Here is a 19764-nt window from a genome sequence, read left to right as displayed (position 1 = left end):
TGGAAAGTCAAGAGATTTTATTTAAGCAAAGCATTAAAAGAAATAGTGTCCAGATAAAGCTCGTCAGATCTGTTCTATTCACATACTATAAGGAGACATTCCTGGCACTTCAAGGGGTAAGTAAGACTAGATGAGAAAAGACTCTAACTTCAGACAAAAGGCTAGAACAAAAGGTGAAACAGTAAGTCTCATAACCACCTTCTCACAACAGACAGCCTCACCACACTCCTCTTCCAACCTGCATTATTAAAAATGTTGGTTGATTAAGAGTATAAGTGCTCTATTGCTGCATGCCATGAGAAAAAAGTCTGCTTCTCTTTCAGAAAGCCTCTTGTCTACCTTCACATCACAGAGAAAAAGGTCACTGTTATGAATTGTGGAAGCACAGAACTTTTTCCTTGCATAGAACAATTCCTGTAGTCCCAAGGGTTGTGTATATCACTGAAACAGACCTCTAGAAGACTCACATCCACCAGGTTAAGTTCACAATGAGCACTCAATTCATTCCATGGCAAGTGAGTTGCTCCTTCCACTCCCCTCCAACCTCACAAGCTGTTTTTGCAAACTGCTTAAAACAAATTTTTGAAGCAATGCATGGTCATACTAATCTAAGATACTCTGTTAGACATACACTAGACAAATCTTGAGGGCATCAAACCTGTGCAAGACATTTTGCTGTAGAAGATGAAACAGACAGGATTTTTAATGGTCAGGACAGAAATGCAATAATCTGGTCAATCAATGCATGGAACAAACTTTGCTCAATGTGTAAACAGAAGCTTTAGACTGGTAGTTTTTCCGGAGTACCTGCTTCATACTTCTCATTAGGCACTTCCTCTTTATTTATAACTCACACCTCAAGCAGGAAATTAATTTCCATCTTCTTTTCAAAGTGCTACACCAATCTCCAGAACACTTTTCATGTATTACTAGGATTACTGATGCATTTTCAGTAAGGAAAAAGGAACAATCCACACCTGTAGCAGGACTCACCATACAAGCCATCTGCAACTTCAGAACTCAGAATTAGACCTTTACCCTCCACCTTTCTAAGAAAGAAGATGCATCACAAAGCTGCTGCAGTCAGGGAGCTCCCCCTTAAGTGGGACTGCTAATTTACTGTCAGTGAAGTAACATTGCAACTGCACAGTAGGGAGAATCACCAGGAACCCTCTAATACTAGAATGGCTGATTCAAATTCATTTATGTAAAACAAAAGTCACTTACTTTTGGTCATTTTAAAGTTTATGGAGTTACTCTTATCTTTAGCAGTATAAAAACAATCTGTAAAATGGTCTCACTAAAGGAAAATACACAATTGCACAAAGGCAATTTCTTTAAAATTATTTCTTGTCATATACACATTTTTAGTCACCTTAAAGGTAAAAAAAAAATTTCAGTCCTACTGCTCACCAACCATAAAACAACCTGCATAGGAATAAAAAGGAGTGTACATGGCCAGAAGTGTTACAACATGACTGCTTAAATGGAAGAGAGGTTTATTTGCTCTTTTCTATTAAGAACCTGAGATTTTATATCTGAAAGTAAAAAAAAAAAAACAATTCCTAGCACTGAAGCTAAGACCTACTGGAGAATATAAAAGTGCACACACAAGAGTTTTAGTTACAAGAATGCCTATTTCTCCTGCCTATCACCTCTTATATTTTTCTGTTACAACTGCTATTTAACTACGTCATTTAAGCTCACCAATTTTTCACTTCCCTGTGGATGAGACTATCAGGTAGAAGCCTGAGCCAAACAAGGCAAAACAAAACACTTAAAAAAAAGAATAATGTTCCAATTCTTATGGAATTTTGAGAGGCCAAAGCTCCACCTGTCAAGAAGTATTTTCCCTCCCACTCACTGTCAGAAAGGATGGCCTACACTAACCTGAAACAGGGAGATAAATAAAAGGAGCTCCTGAGCTATTCAGTTTAAATAGACAAAACAATGCCAGAGAAGTGGGCTGTGCTCAAAGCCCAGAAGACATCAATTAACAAAATGAGAAGGGACAGGAGTGCCTTACCTCATGTGCACAGGCCACAGTGTGTGGGAAATCAGAAGCCAGCACTGTGTTCATTCTAGAGAGAAGGAAACCAAGAAAATAAAAAAGGAAAAGCGGAGTCGCCTTACCTGGTTGCGATCTCTCTTCCCCATGGATGGTAACCAAAAACTGGAAGGAGGCAGAGTCGAAAGGACAGGTGGGAGCAATGCCAAGGAACAAACATGGGGGGAAAAATGAGGGTTGGGGATAAGAAGAGAAGGGGAAGAACAAAGATGGAGGGAGAAGGAAAAAGATTAAACATCATCAGGAGTCATATTAAAAACAACAAATTTCAGATCCAAGGAAGAAAATAAGGTATCAACAGCTGGTGAAGGCTGGACCCACTGGACTACAGTCAAGACATGCCATCCTTACCTACCCATTCCCCAAAACAGCATTAGGGAGATGCCAAAGGATAACCAACACATGCTTTCCAGTGGTAACCACAATTTAAATACGCTAATTGGGGAAGGAGACGTAACACCAAAGAAAGTAGAAGTAATTTCACAGCTGCCTTGTCAGCATCATTTCTGCAGTCTGGGTATGCACCCAAAGTACAGCTCCACAAAGAAGCATTTTAAAAAATGAACATATGGGGCTCAGTCTTCTCTTAATGTCCAAAAGATCTGCAGTTACTGCAATGTCACATTATAAGGGAGAATGAAAGAAAAAAAAGCTGACTGGAAAAAAAGGGCATTTGAGTAGTGTCCACACATTGGGGCAGCCTTATAAAAATATTTGTATATAACAAAGGGGAAGTCAGCAATTACGAGTAGAAGCCCTCAGTAGAATACTGTCTCCCATTCCACAGGTTATGCTTAAGAGTCCACCCAGCTCTTCAAGTCCTTCACCCCCAAAAGGAAGAGGATACTATAGATCTTTTTCCCCTCCCAAAGTTCTATACAACAGCTGTTAAGGGCCTTACTCTTTCTGGCGTGGATCACTAACAATATGACCTAGCCTCTCGGTGCCCAGAGTGCTCATGGAGGTCTCCTGAAACACAAAGACAGGTAAAAGGTTGCAAATTCACACAGTAAGCAGAGAATAGCCTGCTGCTGCCAGTAAGAACTAATCTTACTCCCTTGGGTCACATCCCTTCCTTATTAGCCCACTCTCACATAAACATGTTCACACCTTCGTTTTAGAACTTCACCTGAGATGATTTAACTAGTTAAAATGGCAGAAAATAATTCAATTTTATTTATGAGGCTTGTTTTTTATTTTAGTGATGATTTTTGCTTGCAGAGGGGAGCACCATAAACTGGACTAGAACAAAGTATTGTAGCACAAGGATGCATGAGAGCAGGGGAGATGGCTGGGAAGTGCTTCTTTTCATGTTACTGATGTCAGTTGGCTTCAAACAGGCTGAGATAGGACACTACACTATTCCATTAACAGCAGGGATTCACTAACCACCAATGAATAAATTAAGGAGTGAAAGCATGATGCTTTTGCCCTTCCTGAAAGCAGCAGTTCAGCAGCAGGACCTCCAGCAACTAAAGAAAAGGTAGGTCCTAGGAGAAAGGACTTGCTCTGGGAGCATGTTGCTTCCTGCAAGATGCTGTCCTGTGTATGTGCTCAGTGCTGGCATACACGTACATACACAGCCTGAAGCACCAGCTGTTCACATCTGCATAGCAACTGCCTCCAAGAAAGAAGTATACTTTTCAGCAAGAGGCAGAAGATAAGGGCAAAAGTCTTTCACAGATTAGGTTTGTTTGTGCAAGGCACATAGGCAAAACATACTCAAAGTTTGGGGGCAGTTGTAGCAGCAGGGGTGAAAGATGGGCTATTTATTACAGCAGGAAAATTATTAACTTAAAGTGCCATAATGTTTAAATTTACAGTTTATTACTGTGTAAATTACAAGCCATACTTTTGGTAATTAGCAGCTCGCTGGCGGGGAGCTCTGAATGAAACTCATTATTTATGATTACAATTTCGAGAGAGATGGGGAAGGGGGAGCAGTGACCTCCGCTGCAAATGACAAAGATCCCTTTAAGGTGATGAAGATGAATTAAACAAGTAAATATTATCCTTCTCATCTGGATCATTAGAGGTGTGCCGCCAGGCCCAGCCACTTGCAGGTGGCCTCAGGAACCCTACGTGTAAGTCAGTTTCTTGCCAGCTGAGGATTCATATTTTGAATGCCGGTTACAATTAAGCAAGGTGAGTGGAAGAAAGAAGGGGCAGACAAGGATCTTTCAAGTATGACTGAACAGAAGGCAGCTGTCACACTCCTCTAGACTCCGGGCCCCCTATCACACCTTGTTAGCAGACTACGGCCAGCCAGCTCAGAATTTATACCAGTGTTTTCAAAACCACAGAAGCACATCACAATAAAAAGAAAAGCCAAACACTGTCAACACCTTCCTTCTTAGAACCATCTTTTTACAACAAACAGCAGCATTCAATACTCCATGATGCAGACCTAACCAGGTGTACCCCTCTCTTTCAGACAGACATGTGCAAAGTACAGTTTTTTTCTATTAAAAAAGGACCTATTTTGTTTGGTGTTTGCCCTACAAATAATAAAACTAGTCAATAGCTTTGGACAGCTTTGTCTGCATTTACTGTATATTCCTTTTTACTCTCCTGTCTTCCAACTAAAAATGCAACTGCTAAAACCACCTTCCTTTGCTACCATTCATATCAGTCTTCTTTCCTATATAAAATTTGGCCTTCCTTCAACTTTGAGGCACCTCTTTCCCCTTGTAGTCTCAGATGAGCATGCACAAGTCTCATGCCATCATCATTTTCCCCTACATTGTGTCTAAATCTTCTTGATATTTATGCTCCCTGTCATTCTTCTTCAGGCCTCCTTTCATACTGCTTTCAGCACTGATCAGCTGTCTTTGCCACTCCAAATGTGCCTTAAAATCCACTTAGTCACTCAATCATCTTCTGACAGTCAAAGCAGTTAAACAAATCAAACAACACATGAAACAAAAAATATACAGGACCACTTTCTGCAGAAAACAATTTACATGGTATCTTAGAATAGTACTTCAGGACTGATCAGAATCTGAAATACAAAATTACCATGTTTCAAAAGGGCATACCTTGCCAACCAGCCTCCTCCGACCTTTACGGAGACAACGGGCAGCAGCTCCTGGAAGGCGATTCAGACGAGCATGAAATCCTGAAAACCAAACACAGAAAAACTGAGCAATGAACACAGAAGATTCTTTGTGACAAAACCACCAGGAAAATTCCTTAGTTCAGTAATCAAATCAAATCCTCTGTCTCTTGTTTTTCAGTCTCAAAGATGTAGCTATGCCAATTTATTCACAAATCGAATAAAATCCTTACTTTTAAAAAAGGAAGACTGCTCGTGGGACGTTGGGAATAAGTCATAAGTTGTATGACTTATTTCAGTAAATTCACCAATAGTGCAGCATTTTCTTAACTGGGTTTAAAAAAAAAAAAATCACCAATATTTACACCAATTACCAATGTTTAAATGTAACACCTATGAACAGAATCTACTCTTGCCATCATATCAAAAGTTCTCAAACACAATTCCTTATGGACCTCACCTCTCTGAGCTGGCCGTGAGGGCAATAGGAAGGTGGAAACAGAGAGCTTGTCCAGGCCTGAGTCAATCCTCTCCACTTCAGATCGGTGATCAGCTCCCCACTTGGGAAGAAGGTTCGGGACAGTGAATCCTGGAACACATTCTCCTTCATAAAACCAATCACTTTGCTCATCATCTCCTAAAGAAATAGGATGGAATTAGCCATAAATAACATCGGTGTACTCTGTTACAGTCCCTCAAAATACTACAAGTAGGCACATCTGAATGTGAAACAGCTGAAGTCTCATTAGGAATTCGTTCTTGAAGAGCCTTATATTTGTATTCTGTTTCAATGATCCTCAGTAACTATGGGGCCTCACTAAATGCTTTAAACTATCCAACTCATCAGTCTCCAGAATTTCCCTATAGAACAAAGCCTCTTTATAGACCTGCCTAGGGCAGGTTTAGCACTCTGTTGCTACTGCATCTCATCAACCTTAGTTCAACGTTGTGTGATGTCTTATGCAGAACTCTTTCTCTGAAGTAATTACTGCGACACCAGAAGAGGCCAATCATTTGGCGCATGTTACAGGCTGTCACAGGAGAGACTTCACAAGAGGGGAAGACCAGGCTCACAGTGTAAGCAAAAGAAACATACTGATGAGAAAGACCCCTAGTCTCCTAAGACAGCAGCTAAGACAAAAATACAGAACTATCTGAATTGGTCACTCTGAGTTCAAGCACCATGCTGTGAGCTGCTTTCGATCAAAATTTCTTAGAATCTCTCAGAACTACAAATCGTCCGCAAAACTAAGGAAGCAGCATCAGAAGTCATGACCAAAATCTCCATGGAGCTAGATCACTGTAGTTCACACAGCTGCAGCCTAAAACTAAACTGCATCACACTGTTCATAGTAAATCTGTCTGAAATTCCCTCAGAGCAGTAGCACATGAGCAGCATATGAAAAAAAAAAGCAGGAGGACAGCAAAGAACCTGACACATGTAGCATTTCAGACGCCAAACTCACATAGTCCCATGCAATTGCAAGGTGCTTCACCTTGCCTTAAAAAACTAACACATCTAGTGTAGGGAAAATTCCCATTTGCCTACCATTAAGTCTCAACTCAAGCATCATCACTTACACTCCTTTCCTCACTGAGTTACATTATTCCTGACCAAAGTCCATTATGCCACACGTCTTGCTGGGAAAGAAAAAAAGAAAAAAAAAAGAAAAAGAAAAAGAAAAAAAAGAAAAAAGAAAAAATAAGAAAAAAGAAAAAGAAAAAAGAAAAATGAAAAAAGAAAAAAGAAAAACATAAAAAAGAAAAAAAAATACAAGAAAGTAAAAAAAAAATCATCCTAGTAAGAATGCTGCAGTCTTACAATAACAGAAGCAGCAACATACAAAACCAACTCCGATCAGCAACAGGTAGGAGGACAACGAGAACGCTTTATCCTAGAGCTCTGACATTGTTTTTTCTGTCCTGAATCAAGCTGACCCACCAGTTATATCTTCAAATATAAAAACCCCACCTCCACTACATAGCAAATTAAGTAACATTGGGTAGCTCTTCTAAGAGAGCATAATTTGTGCAAAACTACTCCTAGAAATTTGGGTCTGTGAGCATAGTCTACCTCAAATCACTATTTTCACAAGACAAACTTTAATGATCAGCATCATACGCTAATATTCACTAATTTTCACTGTGAGAGATCCCAATGCATGTAACAAATATAAAACCAAAAGAACCCCACCTTACAATCAAATTATGAACTAGGATCATTCTCACAGAAGCATGCTGGTATGGGCAGTTGCAAAGATGATTTATTTAATTAGCAGCAGCACAAATATTACATGATGCAACCTCAAAAGAAGGAGGAAAAAAACCTGCATTTAAGAATGCTGCCAGTTTAAATTTCCCATTATTCAGCCTGGAGTTGTGCTGGAAACTATTTATAAGGTGGTGATGATCTGTGACAAAAAAAATTGTGCTCGCTCCATCTCACTGACATGGAAAGCTGTTGTTTTTTTGTTTACTTTTTGACTAAGAATTGTCAAGAAAAAGAAAGGAAAATGAGGTATTTTTTATTTAGTCTGAAAGCACAACAATATTTTTAACCCTTTCAATGGAACTGTAAGCTAATACATCTTGGCCAGAAAGCTATCACAGTATAAATTGTTTGAACAGAGAGAGACCTGATGACAAGGATATCAAACCTCTTCTCTTACCTAAACAGGGAAGGCTTTGTAATTGGCCTTTATTAATTTATCTCAGTAATATTTCTACATGTTCCTGTATATTGAGCATCCTACTTCTAGTAGCAGCCAAAAATTAATATCTAAAACAGGATATAAAATCAGGGCAAGTATATAGGACAAGCATATAGACAAGTATACTACCCAGTCTCCATCAATCTTGTGTCAGGTGATGAAGTAAAACACTTCAGTCACCACTCTGTTTTGTCATCTGATATACGAGTGCTCTCTAATTTCAGCTCCCCCTGAACAATCATCAGTAAAAAGAGGGCAAAAGATTCTACTTTTCTGTTGCCTTTGAAGAACCAGAGTCTGGAAACAGTTATTTTTCAGCAAAGGTCGAAGTTGATATTTGAAATCCCTGCTCTTAAGGGAAGTATTATACTCCCCTAAGACCACAGATTGGTCCAACAGCCTAAAATACCATCAGAAAACACAAAAGCATGTTTGCTATCATTGTGTTGCTTCACACAGGTACCTGGGCCATTAACAAGCTAGTGGAAGCAGTGGAAGCAGCATATTCTACTGAACTATACTTTAGCACTTGTATATTCCCAGAAGAGATCTCATCCAAATCTTAGCCTGTGAAATGTGACAGAATCAGAGTGCACAGAATTGCAGGTCTCTAGGGTCACATTCCACATGCTCCAAATGTAACAGTCCTCAATGCCTATATGCCTACTACAACCTATTTCACACTTACTTCTGCCATATCCCCCATCAACTGAACACTGATGTGGTTGGTAACTAAAACCAGATTGCACTTCACACTCAAAACTCCTAAGATACCATTTCTACAACAGACACTGAAAATACCACATTCAATTAATGCACACAAGAGCAAGGTAGGAACACGTATTTAAAGAAATAAAACAAATCACATAGTTCCATCATCTTCTTAGCACAGTCTATTAGGTGACTTGTCAGTATTACATAATTTTTCCCCCATCTTCTTTTCTTGCCCATAGAGAAAACAACTAACAGATTCAGGCACTAATGGTATGTAGACACTTAAAACATCTACAGAAAAATCATAAGCTGTACCCTTTCATTATGAAGACTTCTCAAATTCCTCTTGTATGTCTGTGCTTTTCCACAATAATAGCTTCTTATATTGCAAATATTATGGATCTGATGCACAAAGTATTTTATCAGAAAAATGTACTGTTATGAAAAATCATACATTTGTAGCCCTCATTTTATTTCTTAACTTCTAGCCACTCCCTGCCACCGGTTTTTCCTCACACACCTCTCTCTGTCTCTCTTCAAACATAGATCTTTGCATTTATAAAGAAAGTAAGAAACTCATGAGGAAAATCACAGGACAGTTGTTACCTTGGCGGCCTTCATCATTGGTAAACAGGCCAGTATCACTGCTGCTGCAAACACTGCTGGTTTCACTGGAACAAAAAAAGAGAAAAGAAAACAAGGTTACAATTGCAACAGCACAATACAAAAACTACATTTTACTAGCTTCTCCAAGACCAAAATGCTTTATATGTCTCACAAAAATTGTACTTCAGTCAGATACATGACTGGCTCTAGAACAGAACATAACTACACTTATCAGTGCTTCATCACTTGAAAAAGAGTAGAATCCTGTATCTAGTTTAGTTCTAAGTTATCAAGAAGTAATTAATAAAATGGCATTTGCCTGGGGTACTAGAATTAATAACCTAAATATGGTATCATCTAGAATACTCACCAGGAAATTACACGCAGTTAAAAACTCTGTCCTTGGGTCACGTAACAGCTACTGAAAACCCTCTTAGGTTTTCTACTTCAGATTTCTTTTCCTCAAAAATGTTACATTGTCACACAAACAGCTTTCCCCCCGCCCCTCCAAACTTTTATTCTATAAGGAGTAAAGAGCAGCTGCGACATTTACAACTCTCCAGCTAAATACCTTAGCACAGCATGACCTGCTGCTGCTGAATGTAACCTTGTCATAGCATGCTTTGCATTTGCTGAAGCACTGAGAGATTTAATTCTTCAACAAAAGAATAAAACTAGAAATTGATGCGTAGAAAGCCGTTAAAATTGACTGCAAAGCTAGATGAATATTTGTAGAAGTACATGTCCGTGTCAGTCCCAAGCATCTGAAGGCTTTAATGCTGACCTGAAATCATTCCTTGGATACTTCAGGCAATACTTCCTCTGATTTAGCCAAGAGATTCTAGGACAAGCAGAAACTACTTACTGCCTACTCCCTGAACGCTAAGACCTTAGATGTGAATACCAGGTATAAGTCAGCACTAGAATCGCTCTCCAATCAGGGAATGCTGTTTGAAAGTATCTCTGGATGCCTCTTTTCCAGGGAAACTGGATCATACTGGAGACCAGTATCAACTGGAAACCCCTTGATTTACAAGGCTGAATGATGAGGGACCACAAAATATGTCACTCCAAAGAACTGCAGGAACAGAATAAAACTGTATTTTGTGAGCACACTGCTGTTCTTAGAAAATGCACTGTAAAGTTCAAACAAATTAACTCATCATGCTGGTATCTAAAACTCTGCATCTTCATCATTGTATAAAGGCCATTTATACTTAATGGATGAACAATTTGTACAGCATTCTCACCTTCCAGCATGTAAGTTAATATTAAATTCCAAATTAATCCATTACAAAGCTTGACTGTGCATTCATTCTCCCACATATACACCACAGCAATTGCGGCCAAGGACTGAGAACCACAAATTAATTGTTTTATCCCAGGCTCTCCTACCAACTCACTAAATGACCCTGGGCCAATCTTTTAGCATGGCTGCTTTCCCTTTTGATAATTTGGATAAACAATCCTCGCAAGCTGCAGATGCGAGGACCAAGCGACAGCTTCATAAGGCTTTTAGCATCCTTAGAAGAAAGGTGTCTGAGAAAGGAAAAAGCACTGACAAGTATCCAGGTCATATTAACAGTACTTTAAGCATCCTGTTGCACTGAGAGCTCTTTAGTTGCTTGGAGATAAGCATCACTGCCAGTGCTTTACAGGAACAAACTTTCAGGGATTTCACCCTCTTCACTACCCCTTTTACACTGCAGGGCCGAACACTAGAAACTAGACTCCTATGCAGGCCTTTCTGCAGGTCCAGTAAGCACTGATTAATGACCTCCACTTGCAAAGGAGGCTACTTACCTTAACCATGAAATAATGAATGCTATTGATCCAACAAGCTACTGCTATAGAGTATTATTGATCACCCAATCTTTGGTTAAAATGGTCCTCATTTAGCAATTTCACTGTCGCAAACACCTGGAGCAAAGCATGCTTATAATTAAATACTTTGGGGGAGTTAAACAGAGAGGTGATGGACAGAGATCTCAGGTTTCCCCCATTTATTCTTTTGCCTGAGCTATTGTTTGTGTCAAGAGGGATATTGATTTTCTATAAAAATAAGAAAACAAGAGGCACCGAGGGGCTGCAGAAGGTCAGGCTGGGCTGGAGAAGGAGGGGAAGCAGAACACTCTGTCTTTGTCACTTGCCTTCCAAGAGAGAGGAATTTTTTTATTTTTTTTTATGGAGAGACTGGCCTCCAATTCATCAGCTTAGCCAGACTCATGAGTGCAACTGCAGACTGTCATCAAAGCAGCTCTCTTCCAAGGGGTAAAGCAACTTAACTGCACATTCAGGATGGGAAATGTTCATATTCTCAGGCCAGAACATTGTACTGGTTTTGGCTGGCACAGAGTTAAATTTTTCTCATAGTAGGACTTTGGTTCTATGTTTTGGATTTGTGACCAGTGTTGATAATACAGGGATGGTTTAGTTATCACTGAGCAGTGCTTACACAGTGCCAAGGCTGTCTCACACTGCCCTGCCAGTAAGCAGGCTGGAGGTGCACAAGACTGGAGGGTACACAGGCTGGACAACTGACCCTGACTGATCACAGTCATATCCTACATCATATAATGTCATGCTTAGCAATAAAAGCTGGGAAAAAGAAGAATGAAGCCAGCGAAATTTGAAGTTGTGGTGTTTGCGTTCCCAAAGAATGTTATAAATGATGGAGTTCTACATTCCTGGAGATGGCTGAACACCTGCGCACTGATAGGAAGTAGTGAACTCCTTAATTTGCTTTGCTTGCACACATAGCTTTTGCTTTGCCTAAAGCTGAGAGTTTTCTCACTTTTACTCTTCCATTTTCCTCCCTCATCCCTGCAGGGGAATGAGCAGGTGGCTTTACGGAGCTGAGCTGCCTATCCAGGTTAAACCACAACAAATACATCAAGATTAAGGCAGTGAAATCTCACAGCATTGGTGGGTCAGTAGAACCCCAGGTTTGAAAAAGTCACAGTAAGAGTTTTGGTACGTGAAAACAGATGAGACCAACTGCATATCTTTCACAAGTAAACACACTATTCAAAGTGATTTTTAGACAGCTCTTGTACTATGATTTGTTCTGCCCTCAAACCAAACCCAGACCATTCTAGAAATACTTAGCTTAGACCAACAAGAGAAAAAACTTCAGCATTCAATATATAATTTGCCTTTATTATGGCTGTAGGGAATCTCAAAACGTTTAGGGACAGAAAGGCATGTTACTTCTAACAGTCTTAGCAGCTAACTGTTACCTTTGTACAATATACAAACAATTACTTAAACTAAAACCACTTGTTTCTTCTGTTTGCATAATTATTTATAGATCAGGCATTGGGTCATGTCATTACCCAATTCAGAACCATCATCATTTCCTTATCATGTTCCTGCACATCCAATCTTCTCTCAATTTATGTTCATCTTTTGCCATGTTTGGCACACAATTTCTAAGATTTCATTATAATGCAGACTTGAATCACAATACTGCAGCTCATCTTCCTCCAGAAAAGGACTGGGCATAGTCCCACAAGCAAACTAGAAAAAAAACATTTCCTCATTAAGAACACATATTCAAGACTTTCTCAGTGAATGGGAGTTTTTCAACTGAATAAATAGGTCTTTGACCTGGCTTAGGATTAGAAGCCTACTAGAAAGCAGAGAAAATAATGGATATTTCAGCATTTACAGATTCATTCCTGTATAACAAACCAAAGCAATTGCTAGTCTAGGGGAGGAAAAAGAAGGTAAAAAAAAAAATCCACTCTGAATACACAGTTTGCCTGAAAACCTGCTTTGTCACATCCCCTATTGTTATAGGGGTGAACAGTAGTGGAACCAGCTCAGTATAAAAGTTTTGTAAATCACCAGATCACCATAGACTGCTTCCAAGTCCCACAAGGAGCACTAGTCACCTTTCGTCCCATCAGCTTGTGATGACAACCACACCATTTGCTATCCCAGGCATCCAGTTTTCTTCTCCCTTCCTTAGGATATGCCCTTGTCATACATCTGTGAAAAGTACTTCTCTTACTGTACCAGAAAAAACAGCTATAGCACAGTGGGAGTGAGGCAAACACAGTCAGTTTCACTGTGCTGCAAGCAGCAAAGTGCTATATTTAGAGCAGCGGAGACCAAAGCATGATCATTCACTGCTGAGAGGGATACTCTGCAGTGAAGAGGGCTGCATGTATTCCTCCCTCCAACTGTGGCCCTCCCTAGTGAGTCACAGCACAGATCACACATGTGGTGTTGGAGAGGTCAAATATTCCAAGCACTAGCTTTCCAGAGAGAGTCCCAAGGATTTGGCAGCAGATGGTAAGTGTCATTTGATGCATACACTAGCACAATAATTAGTCTGAGAGCAAGGGACAACTGAGACAGAACAAAGCCATCTCCCAGCATGGTCCTCAAGTAACAGTCTGGACATAGCTCTTTATTTACTCTTTCCAAGGCTGGCACAAAGAAAGGCTGGATGAAAGCCTGCTGGTTTAAGTTCAAGTTTGACATGATGGAACAGACTGACTGGTGTTAGAAAAACCAACTCAAGGAAACTGTCCATCACTGCCACATCTAGTAAGGGTATCTCTCAGTCCATCACCACTGACATGCACTCTTCAGGGGCTACTTAGCACACTTCTTTTCCTGGACTAAGAGCAAACAGCTCTGAGAAGATAAAACTACTTTAACAAGTAGTAAGAAGAAGTTTCCATTCACAAGTTTCTTGTAAAGCCCCACTTTACACCCACTTTTTAGCAACAACAGACACTGTTGAAAGAAAAAAGTGACCACACTGTAAGAGTTACATGCTACTTATCACAACTGGCCCTGTAAAAATGCATAGTGGTTCCCCAGACCACAGTGAGGACTTACTATAACCTAAGCTTTTCACAGGGTCCCAGAAAATACCACTGAGAAGTTTGCAATTCCAGCTATTATCCACAAAGCCGTAATAATGAAGTGCCACCTGTCCACTCTGACAAACTGCAGGAGCTAGATTGTCAAAACACTTAACTGAACTTCAACATATGAACAATCATACTGTATCAAAGAGTTAGACTTCCCAAATCCCCTCTATTTGATAGCGATATTACAGTGCTTGAGAAAAGAACATGAGAACATGACAAATGCAGACTTCTCTGTATGCTCCTCTAGCTTTTAGAAGTCAGCAGTTTAAGGACTTCCTGAGTGGGATCTTTCATCTGGGCTGATGATATATCTATGCTCCACATCTCCCTTTTGAACATATTTAAATTTTGACCTCTAAAATGTCCTGCAGTAGAGTTCCAGACTGCATGTTTCATGAAAAATAGTATGTTTTGCTTAAATGTCTCCTCAATGTCTGCTGTTCTTACACAATGATTATTAGAAAATCAGCAATCACATTTGCTTTTTGTATGCTATTCATTAAGAAATTTCCTCCATTTGATTCTTAGCAGGTGCCTCTTTTGTAACATGAAAAAACTCTTCAGACAGAAGTAGTTTTATTATCCCAAACCTTCAACGGAGAGAATAAAATTCACACTTGGAGAAAAAAATTCCAAAGCACAACACAAACTTAGACCATGACATCTGCATGTCTCATTTTAATCCCCTGCATGTAATTCTGCCATAAATTCATCAAAGTTCTCCAAAACTGGACACCAAGACATCAGACTCCACTGTTTGCACAGGCTTATCTTGTAAGTAACATAAGCTCCCCATAACTTTTCCATTGTTTCACCACATTCTCCCCATAGCTAGACTTTGACAATCAGATTCAGAGCGGAAATGTAGAAATGCAGGCAAGGTTAGACTGAGGTTTACACAGTACCTGCACAGAGGGCTAGCAGTAAGGATCTGTTATCTACTACTTATAGTAAATGCTGAAAACAAGAAACTGAGATCACTTCCTATCAATCACACAACACAAGTGCCAGCTGTGGGTTTATTCCCCAAACCATAGGCCACAAGCATGCCACCTTGTAGCTGCAAGGCCACAGACATTTCAGAGGACTCCTTGTGTAACAAGAGCCAGAAACATACCAGCTTGCCAACTTTTCAAGGAAGCATTCTGGATCCTCATACAGTACTGACAGGAAAAACTTAGAAAAAATATACAGTTTAGAAGCAGCTGAGATATTTCTCATCTTCAAAAAGAGAGCAGCACTGAATAATTTTAAGAACTTCAAAAAGCAAGGCACAGCATTTACAAGCAGCTGCAAGCAAGGAGGGCATCTGACTAGCACAGAGAAGAAACCGAGATCTCACCATTCCGACATGTTTTCATCTGAGCCCTGTTTCTGATCATCAGCTTCACACTCCATCCGCTCCTTCCTTCCCCCATTGCTGAGGAAGGGCCTGTTCTCTCCTGACTCGCAAAGGCCATGACTGGATGATGTCCAAGGGGCATTCTCTTTCCAGCGTGAAAGACGCTGTTTCTTGGCTGACTTGAACCTGCAGCCCCTCTCATAGTTCCATTCTGACACCCTGAGCTTTTGCTGGAGACTGGCAGCCACCTCTGATGTCACACGTTTGACTTTCCGTCGGCGCCTGAGAGGTCGACAGGGTGCATTCTCTGTAAAGGAGTCTGACTCATGCCACAAGTGTTGCTTGCTCCTCAGGGTGGCACTAAGAGCTGGATGTCGTTTGACCACTGCCATGTCATCAGAGTCACTGAAATTAGCTGTCAGCACCTCACGGCAATCCTTAACAGCTTCGTCCAAGCTTGACTCTGAGGCCTCGCTGTAGCAGCAGGCATGTTCTGCCTGATGCGTGAAGTCTGAGCGTCGTTTACGACCCCGTCTCTTGCGAAGCTGACGCCGCTGCTGCCGCGGGCTTAGGGCCATCTCTTCCCATAGCTCATCCAGTTTGTTTTGCTCTGAAGTCTGTTCTAAAGCTGAAGCCAAGTCATGCACCAGTTCATCCATTGGCAACGCCGACTAAAAATGACAACAAATAATTAGCGCCAGACATAAATACTGCCACCAACACATCACTGGACTGTAGTATGCTACTGGACTGTAGAGCCACTGCAACATTAATGGAGTTAGACACTTACTTTGAAGCTACCTGGGAGGACCCAGTGCAGGATAACTGCCACTTCCTGGGCTAACACTCACTTCTTCTTTCTGAAAGAGTTAAATCCCTCTTCTAGCCATGGTGGCACAGATTTCTCTCTACTGCAGCAGTTGGGTTGAGTGCTCTGTGTCTGAGAAGGTCTAAAAGGTTCATCTTTTGTGTTGAAGCAGCATGCTCAATTACACATCCCGAAGGGTATGGAAGCCTGCAACTAGTTTTTGCTAACCGGTGTCAGTAAAGCCACAGAGAAGGGTCAGCCTGCTTGACAAACAGATTGAGTCTTCCAAAAAGTAGACAAGCATCAAAGCTGGGAGTAAAACAGACGGTAAAACAGGTAGTTTGCAAGCCAGCATCACTTCAGCAGAAAAGCAAGGCGCACGGGACCCTGAGCTCCTCAGAACAGGGTGTAGGAGACCAAGCCCCAACTCCTACTGCCGAAAAATACCACCCCTAAATTCAGGGCTGTCAGTGTGCTAATCTCAAAGTCCTGGCCAAATCCGTCAACTCACAACACCCCTCGCCCTATCCGTGCCTTGCAGGCGTGGGACTTCACTCCCCAACGGCCCTAGAAACACCCGCACTCCCAGCCCCGCGAACTACCCACTGCCACAGGCCGCCTGCCTCAGCCCTCAGCGACCCGGCCGCACTGACTCCCTCCTCTGGGGAGACGCCGCTACTTCTGCCCGACACCCCCCAGCTTCACCGGGAAAAGCCGGGAGAACTGCCCTCACCGTCCCGAACGCGCAGCCTCCTGCCGGGCCTCCCCACGACCCCGCTCACCGGCCAGCGCCCCGCTCCGCCAGCCCCTCGTCAGCGCCGCTTCCGGCCTCCCCGGCCCACTTCCTCCGCCCGCCCCGCCTGCGGGCGGGGCCGCCGCGCCGCCGCCGAGCCCCGCCGGCCGGCCCGCCTCCGAGCGAGGGCTGCCGCCGGGCTCCGCGCTTCGCTTTGTGTTTACACTGCGGCTGGTGCCGCCAGCGGAGCCATTCGTGAGCCCTCATCTGCCAGCGGGGCAGCCCTTGCCATATACGTAACATTTAGATCATTGGTTACCGTATTTTATTTTTAATGGGGAATAAACTTGGTACCCAAACTCCTCCATTTCGTTGCTGCCACGCTAGTTGTGTGCATCCTAAATTAAATTTCACGGTGCTACTCTCCTCTCCTTAAGGCTTGTATCTCTTTTCCCATCATGCCGATTTACACAACACCAACAGCCATCGGAATAAAGCTAAGAGTGAACCTACTACCATCCAGTTTTGTGTAACATTCCGTTTTATTTCTCAGCTTTCGTGATGCGTCTTCAGGGGGATTTGAATGGGTTTTTTTCATCGTCGGTTTGGCTTGGTGTTTTTTTGTTTGTTTGTTTGTTTCCCAGGTTTTTTTTTTTTTTGTTTGGGTGTTTTTTGGGTGTTGTTTGTTTGCTTCGGGGTTTTGTTCATTTTTATTGTTTGGTTTTGGGTGGGAGTTGGGAGTGGGGTTTTTTTGTTTGGGGTTTGGTTTGATTTTGTTTTTTGGTTTTTGTTTCTTTTTCACAAAGGTGTTTGGGGTTTTCTTAACCGATGTAGCTGCACTCACATTCAAGCCAATAGTGGTTCGTTTTCCATGTAATGTTTTAAAATGCAGCATATCAAAAGTTTTGCCAGAGTCCATATCTATATTATGTTTGAGGTATTCTCTTCATTAATTTTCTAAATTAGAGCAAAAGAAAGTAATCAGATTTATTTTTATGTGATTTATTCTTTATAAACATACATACTGCTGCCTATTGCTCACAGATCTCTTATCCTTTGTATTCTTACTTTTTCCCCCCATTTCTGTTTATTCCATCACATTGCCAAGAACAGAAGTTACTCTGGAAGGGTGATATTTGCCAAGACCACTGCTGCCCCCCTGCTCTCACCTCAAAAGACCAGCGCTGTGTTTGCTCTTCCTCAGTCCTCTGGCACCCTCCCTAGTTTGTCAAGATACTTCAAAAATAACTGAATCCTTGAGTTTGCCATTGATTCCTACACCCCAATAGGACAAGCTTCATTTAGCTTTGCTGGACTTTCCTTGTGCTGTTTATCTAACTAGTCCTTTATGCCAGTCTGAGCTGTCATGTTAACATTTTCATTTCCTTGTAGTTCTCTAGTCTTTCTTTGAAAAATAAATATTCAAAGGAAAGCAGACATTAAGTAGATTTTTTTAAATCCCATTTCCAATAGCTGACTTGATTAAAGTTACTTTATGTGCACCATTTTTCCTGTAAAATTCTGTCCTTTTGGTTTTTTAACCCTTTCTGGGGCAGTAACTCACCTTACTTGGTAGCAGTGTTTTGTTTTCCCTGCCAGTTTCCTATTTCCAATACAGGGGTTTTCTTTTTACTCTCAGATCTGAGTGAAAATCCCTCCTAAAATCTAATCCTTTTTCACTGCTGCAATCCTTTTTCATGCTTCAGGATATAAAACAGCTACAAAATGTCTGGGTTAGAGAGAAACTCCCCTGATGGGAAGGTTATTCTGTAAACATCACTTCAGAGCTTCTTACCCCTTCATTTCAAGCACTCGATACTGGCTGCCTTTCCAGGCAGGATAACAAAACAGACAAACAATTGTGTACAAGAAATCCTCTATTCAGATGTCCTGGGGAGATGGCAGCAGATGCCCACTCTAATTTCTCTTATTTTCCCCTCATTTCCCAACTAGTTCTCTGCTGTTTCTGTAACAAAATGTTTTGCAACTGGTATAAATTTTACTTCACCTGTCAATTTTTTTTTTTCCACGTTCAACACCCAACCCCAAATTTCTGCAGATGTTGTCAGCACTTGGCCTGAGTAAAGACAACATACAAGGTCAGTTTTCTGTGAGAGAGAACACAGGGTAAAAGCAAGAGACAGGATGAAAGTGCTGCTGCAATTAAAAGAGTCACAATGACTCAAAGAGTGACACAAAGGAACATGTAGGGAGCAAAAGGTATATGGGGAAAAATCAAAAAATTCAGAATAGGAGTTCAATAAATGCAATGAGGCAATTGGGATAATCTGCTTTTGAGCAGTTTATGGGACGTCTGTCCAGTCTTACAGGGTTCACCCTGACATGGGTCAGCAAAAATAAATTTTGAATCCTTGCCTGAATTCAACTTCATCCCACATCCCTGGCAAACTGTTTACTCTCTGTGCACTTTGCAGGTTGCCTGAATGGGAACTGGCCCAACTTCTCAGCACTAATTTTGCTCATTAAATGCTCCAGGGATACAAAATGTTCAGCACTCTTATCCCGCATGGATTGTTATCCATCACTGGGCATTGTAAGGGTAGAGTTTTTTCCTGTCCAGAGGCTTCAGTCAACTGTGCTGAACTGCTGCTGGGCCTGGAGGCAGGAGAGGTGAGGGACATTTCTGAGGCAAGCAGGAGAGGAAGCACGGCTGGATGCTCTCTGCTAGTCATGGCAGTGCCTTGGCCCAGCTCTCTCCCCAGTGGGCAGCAGGAGCCATACAGCCCAGGATGGGGAGAGCAGCAGGGTCATTGCTCTACCCCAGCAAATGCTCTGCCTAGTCCCATGGCACTTCTCAGCAAAACCTTCCAGGGGTTA

General features: G+C 41.5%; 1 protein-coding gene across 10 annotated transcripts in view; it reads right to left on the bottom strand.

The window, feature by feature from the left end:
• Window positions 1–17045, bottom strand: part of GPATCH2L (G-patch domain containing 2 like) — a 41026-nt gene extending 23981 nt beyond the window's left edge. For 4 of the 10 annotated variants that reach the window (XM_015631128.3, XM_033514875.1, XM_019007019.2 and 1 more), the window contains exons 1-7: window positions 16927–17021; window positions 15386–16056; window positions 9155–9219; window positions 5584–5760; window positions 5107–5186; window positions 2970–3037; window positions 2027–2081 (exon numbers count right to left, since the gene is read on the bottom strand). In XM_015631128.3, the coding sequence (XP_015486614.1) occupies window positions 2027–2081; window positions 2970–3037; window positions 5107–5186; window positions 5584–5760; window positions 9155–9219; window positions 15386–16044 (1104 nt within the window). In that variant the 5' untranslated portion in view covers window positions 16045–16056; window positions 16927–17021. Of the gene's footprint in view, window positions 1–2026; window positions 2082–2133; window positions 2174–2969; window positions 3038–5106; window positions 5187–5583; window positions 5761–9154; window positions 9220–15385; window positions 16057–16175; window positions 16503–16926 lie in introns of all 10 variants that reach the window. The other 6 variants (XM_019007018.2, XM_019007020.2, XM_019007021.2 and 3 more) reach the window with 4 other exon arrangements.
• Window positions 17046–19764: the final 2719 nt, after the last annotated feature.

This window comes from Parus major, chromosome 5 (assembly GCF_001522545.3).
Source record: "Parus major isolate Abel chromosome 5, Parus_major1.1, whole genome shotgun sequence".
Classification (NCBI taxonomy): domain Eukaryota; kingdom Metazoa; phylum Chordata; class Aves; order Passeriformes; family Paridae; genus Parus; species Parus major.
Note: the sequence above shows the minus strand (reverse complement) of the source record. Positions and strands in the feature narration are given on the sequence as shown.